The 9,018-nt window shown below is 52.3% G+C and overlaps 1 protein-coding gene across 2 annotated transcripts; it reads right to left on the bottom strand.

Annotated features, from left to right (window-relative positions):
* Nucleotides 1-2,286: 2,286 nt before the first annotated feature.
* Nucleotides 2,287-7,828, bottom strand: slc16a13 (solute carrier family 16 member 13). Of its 2 annotated transcripts, XM_018733654.2 has the most exons (7): nt 7,421-7,828; nt 5,091-5,206; nt 4,660-4,878; nt 4,132-4,275; nt 3,676-3,932; nt 2,935-3,472; nt 2,287-2,695 (listed from the first exon to the last, which is right to left on the bottom strand). In XM_018733654.2, exons 3-7 carry the CDS (start codon nt 4,871-4,873, stop codon nt 2,361-2,363), a joined length of 1,488 nt encoding a protein of 495 aa, XP_018589170.2. In that variant the 5' UTR covers nt 4,874-4,878; nt 5,091-5,206; nt 7,421-7,828; the 3' UTR covers nt 2,287-2,360. The 2 variants fall into 2 exon arrangements, with proteins under 2 accessions (XP_018589170.2, XP_029113283.1); XM_029257450.1 differs by having other exon boundaries at nt 2,935-3,795.
* Between the last annotated feature and the right edge of the window lie 1,190 nt (nt 7,829-9,018).

The raw sequence follows: 9,018 nt of genomic DNA on the forward strand, positions 1-9,018 counted from the left end.
CTAATGTTCTGAATGCTCTGTTGTTTTTTTTTTTTAATATATATTAAATTGTCTTGTTTTTAAAGTCAGTCCTGACACAATGGAAGAAAATGTGTTTAATGAATAAAATATAAAAATGTTACCGCTTTGTCCTTAGACTGTTTGCAGAGGAATGCATGAAGGAGGGAAGGAGATGATGATCTCTGTTGGACAGTAGGTTATACTATAGATCCACACTTTGGTTCCCTCAAGTTTCTCATACATTCATTGTCCAGATGGACCTGGCTTGTCCTTGTTGAACAGTTACAGTAGTACAATGTAATGTCAAACATTTTTATGGCCTTTGTAACCAAAAATGATGAAAGATAAATGATAATATTGAGCAGGTTTAAATGAACGAAAGCATGAGACAGTTTTTATCCAACCTCTGTGGGTCACACTCCCACCATGCCTTTGGTATCCCGTTGACTGTGCACCTCCACCCTGTGGGGATGAACACACCCTCCCTGAGGACAGGCCTGATCTGCTGGATGTTTTCCCAGGCGGTAGAAGCACTATTTACACCAGATATTTCAGGCAGGACACAAAACTTGTCTGTGAGGAAGGCGAGCTGCGTCCCTCATATTGGACGTTTGGACGCAACAATACGGACATGTAACAAGCCCTGGATTGTGAGCTTTATTGCACAACACCTGAATTCTCAGTTTGTTTTCTGACACCTGAAGGATGTTCAGCATGACCTATTTCCTATGTGTGTAATTACAAAATTTAAACAGTAAGACTATTTAGGCTGGTTAAGTACTCTGTGTCAAAACAAGTGGAAAAATAGGGTAGGAAATGTACAAAACAAGTGAAAAAGATAAGGCAGTAAAGGCTTACAGGAAAAATGACAATAGCAGTACAGTATAATAACCTCATCACAGTGCCATAAGCTTCAGAATATCACTTCCACTGACAAAGTTGATAAGAGTAAAAGTACAGTTCCTGCAGACCAAATTTGGCACCAGCCTGTTGTCTCGTTCCATTTAAATTGGCTCCGTAAGTCACAAATTTTCAAAAATAAAAGCATTTTCCAGTTTATTTTCTTTACTTTCCTCATTTCTAAAATTTGTTTGCAGCAGCGCAAACACTTTTAAATTAGTTTTAATGTTAAAGTAGTAGGTAGCTTGGAGTTAATAAAATATTATTGAAACTCTATTTTATTACAGCTAGATCCAAGATTTTTACAGAATCTAACCAGCAATGGAACCAAGGGACATCTGTGTTATAACCCTCGTCCAGACAAAGTGATAAATGTGACTTTTCACTTATGATGTGTTCATAAGTTGAGGAGTTGTGTTTTACACCGTTTCCGCCCTGTCCCCGTGTCCTCGGTAGGACATGTACTATACGGTCTTTGGGACAGGAAGCAGAGGTCTACTGATGATTTCATTAACCGGGCTGCATCTCCTCAGGAGCTGTGCAGTTCCTGACTCGTTACACAGTGTGTGTGACAGGAGCTCGGGGTGCTGTGGACTTGTAGGATTGAGAGTACAGTACAGAGAGAGCTCTGCCTCATATCTGGATTCATATCTTCTTTATACAGCCAGTTTCCAGTCTCTTTCACCGCCTTTCCCTTCAACCTGTTCTGAAATCCTGTTTCCGCCACATGGTGACAGTGGACTTTGTTACTTGTACACCGGCATTACTGCGCTCGTGGCGACTGCTCGCTGCCCTGGTTAATGAGTGGCAGGAACCCTTTTTCAAAGCACTTTAAAAACAGCGTTTTCTGATGTAGAAAATACACATTTCGATAAACGTCAAGTATTTTTATAGATTCGAGGTTTTGTGCGGTTCCTCCCTCAGAACTGATGTAAACAGAGGTTGAAAGTGAAATGTTCATGTTGCAGATCAGCAAAGCAGAAGATTCGATGTTATGATGAGGCAGAAAACCAGGCTTTTCTGGACAGACCCATATTCACGAGACGAGGGACACCAGATTTGGCCTGGACACTGGGTGCAGAGAAGAGGATCCCGCCGGTGCAGGTGAAGCAGGGCGTGCGCGCACACACACGCGCACGCACACACACACACACACACGCACACCCGACCCCAGCACGCGAGCGCAAGGGCTATGGCTGTTTTCACAAACACCTCGATGTCCGCCGCCTATGCACTATGACAGATAAACGTAGCAGCTTGCGCTGTATGCTGGTTTGGGCTTGTGCTGTGGGTGTGGATGACACTCCCATATACCGATCCCACAGAAAGCTCTTTTTTAGTAGCACAAAAACCGCATCTTCCTACAGACTCCGGCCAGAGATTCCAATCACCCATATCCTCCCTCCTCACGTCAGTGACGGGCCGACAAATCACATCTCCCGCAAAGAGAGCAGCTCCAGTCAGCAGCCCACGTTGTCCTGCAACGCCGCTGCGGTCAGGGCTGACGGATCCACGCCGGGGCGTGGCTGGACGTCGTCAAGGTTCGGCGAGAGCGGAGCAGATGCGTTCTCAGCTCCCGAAGTCGGAAGGTCTTTGGAAAGAGTCGGCACACACACCGCGTGGGTCAGCAGACCAGCCTCGGGACTTTGATTCTGCCCCGGAGACTCAACACCGGAGCTCGGACTGCAGGCAAAGTAGTGCGGCAGGCCTGCAAGTACCAGCGTGCCCAGCAGGAGGCACCCTCCCGCCAGCAGGAAGGAGCCCGTGTAGCTGCCCGTCTGGTCCTTCAGCCAACCTGAAACAGGACAGGACATGGAGGAAAGTGAGATTCAGCGTCACAACGGCGGCTCCTTCCGTTTCCAATTTGCCGTATCTTGACTTTTTACTTCTTACTCCTCTCTATACATTACAATTGAGTGTTAACGAAATGCAGCTAAACCAAGCAGGTAATGGCGCCCAGGACGCACGCACGCGACACCTGCTTTGTGCTTTCCGGCGCACAACACCTCTCAGTCGTGCCATTCCCCCACCCACCTGACAGCGGTGCCCCCAGCAGGCCGCCGACGCTCTCGATGAGCTGCAGCAGCCCCAGGGCGCCCAGCATGCGGTGCGTGCCCACGATCTCGGGCACCGCCGAGAAGACGAGCGGCGTCATGGCCCCGGCGGAGAAGCCGTAGAGCAGGCTGATGAGCAGGAGGCCGCCGTAGGACCCAGGCGCGGAGCACGACGGCAGCAGCAGCATGAAGAGGCCCGTGAGTCCCGTCCACAGCGACAGCATGTGGGGCAGTCGCGTGCGGCCCAGGTCCGAGGTCCAGCCGGCGATGACGCGGCCCGCCAGGTCCGCCACCCCTGCGGCCGACACCACGAAGGCCGCCTGGTACTCGGAGAAGCCCACGTGGCGGCTGTGGGCCACCAGGTAGATGTACGGCACGTAGTAGCCGGCGTTGAAGAGCGTGACGGCCAGCGTGTAGATGACGAAGGGCTTGTGCAAGAGCAGCGAGAGCTCCAGGTAGACGAAGGCTCGCGAGCACAACGAGGAGCAGGACGTCTCGTCCGCCTGGTCGCCCAGAGCCTGGATGGCGTCCGTGGGAGAGAGGGGACAAGACGGCACGAGCGAGTCCGACAAGAATGCGGAGCATGCCCAGAAATACACTGGTACCAGGGAAGTGCCGCAGGAGAAGCTACACGTGTCTCCGATACGTTTGTGGTACCAAACAAGGCAAGCGCTGAGGACAGTTTGAGAACATGGTGAAAAAGGCGGCGCGCCGTCAGTACCTGCGACTTGGTCCTGGCGCTCCCCAGGGGCCGGATCAAGGCGCCGCAGGCCACCATGTTGAAGCTGAGGGCGCCCAGGATGAGCAGGGCCCCCCGCCAGGCGTACACGTCCACGAGCAGCTGGAAGAGGGGCGAGAAGGCGAAAGACGAGAGACCCACCCCAGTGAAGCCCAGGCCCATGGCAAGCGAGCGCCGCCGGGAGAAGTACTGCATGACGGAGGCGACGACGGGCGTGAATACCAGGGCCCAGCCCACGCCTGCAGGGGGCGACAGGGAGAGGAGCGAAGACCCAAACGTGGCAAGTGATGGATGCCAGGGTTCCTTACAGGGACAAGGGAACGGGGGCAACGGAACATGCTGGAAGAGATGTGCGTGCGCGCATTTTCTGAACGCTGCGAGGGCTAGCAGCAGCAGAACCCTGACGTAGGGCGGTCGTCCCTGGAGAGAGACACTCACCTGAGATGAGGCCCATGGTCAGGTACAGCTCAGTGAGGGAAGTGGCCTGAGACGCCAGGGTTAAGCCGACGCCAGACAGCAGACCCCCCACCATGACGACGGGCCGCGCGCCGTACGCGTTGCACAGGGCCGTGCCCAGGGGGCCTGAGGGAACACAGCAGCGCGGCCGTGTTTTTAGTACGGTATAAACCGGCAGTACAGCGGTCCCCCGCCCTCCCCAGCCCCCCGCGACCAAGGAACCTTTGACTGAAGCTGCAGATTTTTCCGAGAACAATTCGGTTCTCCTATTTCCGGAAACACGAGTACAACGGGATCGAAAGGACGCGCCGAAGCTTCAGCCCGCTTGCCAGCAGACGGAGACCGAAAGGCAGTAAAGTCTCGAACCCAAGTCACTCCGTAAGCAGGGGACCCAGTGCTGTCAGTGGGCACGGGCCACACTTCCAGTGCGACCTTGTGACCTCGTGATCTCGTCACATCGCCTTCATCTCCATCTTCACTCCACCCCTCACCCCCAGATGTGTAACTCACTCATGAGCTGCTGCGTGGCCACGCCGATGGACGCGATCCAGGAAATGGCCTGAGCGCTCCTCTCAAAGTAGTGCACAAACTCCACGAAGAAGACACCGAGGCTGCGGATGAGGCCAAACACCAGGGCCGAGGTCACGAAGAGCACGCCGACCACGACCCACCCCCAGCCCCCGTCGGGGGCGGCCGCGGGTTCTCGGGACCGGGCTCGGACCATGGCCGCTGCGGAGGGAAGGTCCAGCAGGGACGGAACTGAGTGACACTGCGGAGCGACAAACGCCTCGTTTTGCAGTAGGTCTTCAGGTGAATCAAGGTCACGGCGTTCATGTGTGTTGCTTTTTTCCAAAGTCTCTTAGAGTGACCCTGAGCTACTTACCCTGATTTACCTCTTTACGCAGCTGGGTCATTTTTACTCTACCAACCCGGGTAAGTACCTTGCTCCAGGGCGCCACAGCAGGAGTCCAGAGGAAGCGGCTCCAAGCGCTACTCCACGTGCTGCCCCGACAGGAAGGCGTGCTCTCTCAGGCGGGGTCGGGGTCACCCGGCAACACTGTAACAGAGAAAACCACGGTACCACGATGTGATACATGGGGTGCAAACGCTGTGCTTCCCTCCCACAGTTACATTCCAAAGAAGAAAACCTGTACAAAAGTACCGTGGAAGGCGAGTGCACAGCGGCTACAGAGCGCTGACCACAAACACACATGCGCTCTGACACACAGGTTCATGTGAAATGCAGTAAATCGTAGTACGTTGTGGAGAGCGCGCACACACAACGATAAGGCTCAGGGAGCCCAGCGCCGAAAAGCGCATCCTCCGAATTCCTGCCAGGCGTTCGGCGTGAAGACGCGGTGCGCGGGAGGCACGGAGCGCTCGCTCGCTCCGTCAACGTTAGCGGGGCTTGAATGTTGCAGTCGACCGCTCTGGTCACCGGAGCATCAGTTCTGTTCAACTCAGAAAACACAATGTTTGCGAACACGTTTCCTCCCATCCGCGAACTTTGAACGGAAGAGGACGACCTCGGTCTGCGCTCGCTGGCCTCATCGCTTACAGCGGGGGCATGACCGCACCGCAAAGGACTCTGGGACCAGGCTGCCTGAGGGACATCACTGTGCTGAAGAAATACTGCGCTTGTTCACCGCGGTACAATGAGACAGGAAAATAGAGCGGCACGGCACACGGACACAGGAACGTTTAGGAAGCCCAAACGCGTCGCCTCGCTGTGACACCGATGGCTCGCAAACAGGAGCGACGCCACGCGGAGCCCCAGGCGACAGAGAGAGAGAGAGAGAGAGAGAGAGAGAGAGACTGGAGGTCATGGGCACAGCCACGGTCTCCACGATCCTTGAGGACAGGTGACGATACGGGTCACCGTGTCCCTTTGCGCGCACACCCCGGTCCTTACCTCTGAAGAGCTGTCGTCAGTTTATTGGTAGTTCAGAACTCCTCCGCATGTTAAACTTTAACAACATATGGGGCACCAGGCAGCCACCTGGCACCCAGAGGACCTGGGTTCGAATCTCGCTTTCTTCCGGAGCACCCAACATCAAGGCACTTACCCTGAACTGATAAAGTTACAAATGTTACCCTGCTCTGTAAAGGGGTAAATTGCTGTAATCTGGGCAAATAATGACAGGTTTGAATTAAGAACACGTCACACACGTTACAGTGTGGTTATGAACTTGCATTGGACCGTAACTTCAGGCACCAGTGTGACTTTAGCAGTGTTTTCATAAACCAATGACCCCCCCCCCGCCCGAAATCCAGAGCAGAAACCTGTAAGAAGAGTCACAGCACTGACACCGATGGCTGAAAACAGTTGTTATTCATCATAATTCATCGGCACAGCGACGAGCACTGCTGTCTCACAGCGCCTGGGTGGGGCGAGAGGACGTGGGTTCGATCCCCACTCAGACTGTGTGGAGCTTGCATGTTCTCCCCCTGTCTGTGTGGGTTTCTTCCGGGTGCTCTGGTTTCCTCCCACACTCCAAAGGCATGCTGTTCAGGTTCCCCCATAGTGTGCGATTAACACAAAGAGAGTGTGTTTCACCGATGTATGGATGAGTGACCCATTGTAAGTAGTGTATCTAGCAGCGTAAGTCACCGCAGTGAATAAGGTGTGTGGGCTGATAGTAACACTACATAGTATCTGTTGTAAGTTGCTTTGGAGAAATTCATCTGATAAGCGAATAAATGTACTAAATGTTACTCCAGATTAAAGCACTTTGTTCTCTCTAATCTGGGTTACAGAACTCGGCTGGGACTTGTGCTCACACACCTGTACAGCCCTTCATCGGTGTGTAAATGCTGTGGTGTGTGTCGCGCTGTCATTCTAACCCCTTTGACCCGAGTCTTTCTTTATGCTCTTTTTAATAACCTGTAATAAGAGTCTGTGGTGTTGCATTAATTCCCTAGTATGTTACTGACGTTTGTGCCACTGTGTGGATTATCGTCGTGTGTGTGCGCTACCGCCGCCGGCATCTCACTGCCAGGCACCGGCGTTTTGGTTAAAACCGGCACGTGCTGAAATGACAATTTATGAAGAATGTGGACGTTTGATGATGATGTTTATTATGACCATTATTATTATTACTACAACGGAGCACCGCTTCCCACGTGGCGCCTCGGAATGATCTCAGACCCGTGACCATGATGATCGCGGTCATGAGAAAATAACGCCGGAGAACTGGCACAGTTGTTCAGCTGACACATGACGACGCATAAACGCGCGCGCGCAACACGACACATTTGGGGACACACTTACACTTGTTCTCCTGATCGTCTTGTTCACACTGAGGAGCGGAGGGTGCGCGCGACGAAAGACCATTTGAACCCCGTACCGCTCGCTGGATCCCGCCGTATCTCCCCGGCGACGCTGAGGCCCCGCCCACTGGTCGCGCGTCCCGCCCACTCTCCTCTTACCGCCCAATCGGGAGGGGCGCGTTTGCGTAAGCGACGTAACTGGCGGCGCGAGAGAGCTGCGCAAGTCGTACGCGGAGTGACGCAAGACCCCCAGTGGAGGGGAGGAGAGAGAGCGCTCATCTGTAGGCACCACTAGCGAAGTGCTGCCACACATACGACGTACCGCCAGGGGGCGCTGCTTCTTACAGCACAACGGCACGTGTTTCCTCATAGAACTCAAGAGGACCGACATGCAAGAATATAATGGCTTTTAAATACTGCATACGATAAATACATAAACAATACAATACAATCGCATTTTTTTAAAAATTCATCAGTTTTGGCACAAGAATTTCCTTCGGGATGAATAAAGTTTTATCTTATCTTATCTTATGTTTTTGTGAAAAATATATCCCACGTTCAGACCAACTATAACGGCCTTATTATATATATACTGTAAATACGGGTGATATTCTATGAGCAGTTTTATAACAGCTCCATATTTATAACTCATACTTTTCGGTGCCCATTGGGCTCTTACAGAAATTGCTGTCCTTTTTAAATTGATTACAGTGCGAGCAGCCATTGGACCTTTGTGGCTCACAGAACATTCCAGATCTCTTCCTGCCTCTTACTGTAAGTGTTGCTAAAGTGTACAGTAAATGTCACTGTCACTGCTGTCTCACATCTAAATTGCTCACCATACACACACACACACACACACACACAGAGCTGTCGAGGGCTCTTTGTTGCTATTATTATTACTATTATTATTTGACTGCTTTACTTATTGATTATTGAAAGAACAGCTGATGAGGGATCACTGGAATCCCACTGTTGAGCATCACCTGCTGTGTTCTGGGAAGTGTGCTGATATCCAGGTGTGCAGCATTTCTTAACGGTCCAACAGCTGGATTCCCCCTGGAACTGGAGTGTGAGCCCTTAACTAGTGTGTGACACCTGCTGAAAATGGACTCCTGGCTACTGTGGCCAGAATGAGGGGACCAGCAGCACACAAAGGAACTGTGTGTGTGTCCATCGCACACGACTGCGACGTGAAAGAGAACAGGTAAATGTCCCCGTTGTTCATTTGCAGGGTTTGAGCAAAGTGTAAACATGAAGTCGTGTGTCTTCATAAGTGTGAATGTCCTTGGGGCTCGATGCCTTTAGCATCACTGGGTGACTCGTGTTTAATAAACACACACGACACGACCCAACACACACACAAAATCTACATCACTCTGCACCGTAGCGCTGTGTTCACACCCATGACAGGTGTCTGAGGAGCCCGTTGATGGGTCTGTCCACAGTTCCAATGGGCTCCTTTCCACAAAGAGCTTTCATGTTCCACATGGGCTAGAGCTGCAGGACACCCTGGGGTATCAGTCTGGGGACTGTGGTAAACAGGGTAAGCAAGGTAAGCAGGGTGCTCAGCAACTCACTGCGCGGTGCTGATGGAAC

Source organism: Scleropages formosus, chromosome 13 (assembly GCF_900964775.1).
Source record: "Scleropages formosus chromosome 13, fSclFor1.1, whole genome shotgun sequence".
Classification (NCBI taxonomy): domain Eukaryota; kingdom Metazoa; phylum Chordata; class Actinopteri; order Osteoglossiformes; family Osteoglossidae; genus Scleropages; species Scleropages formosus.

What these genes read in the sequence shown, in the direction of transcription:
- slc16a13 (XM_029257450.1), bottom strand. Translation starts at nt 4,873, where the DNA reads ATGGTCCGAGCCCGGTCCCGAGAACCCGCGGCCGCCCCCGACGGGGGC. An exon ending in GACCATGGGCCTCATCTCAG is followed by an intron (nt 3,796 to 4,131) that starts GTGAGTGTCTCT and finishes CCCCTCTTCCAG; the next exon opens with CTGCTCGTGGACGTGTACGC. An exon ending in GCTGGGGGCACCGCTGTCAG is followed by an intron (nt 2,696 to 2,934) that starts GTGGGTGGGGGA and finishes GTCCTGTTTCAG; the next exon opens with GTTGGCTGAAGGACCAGACG.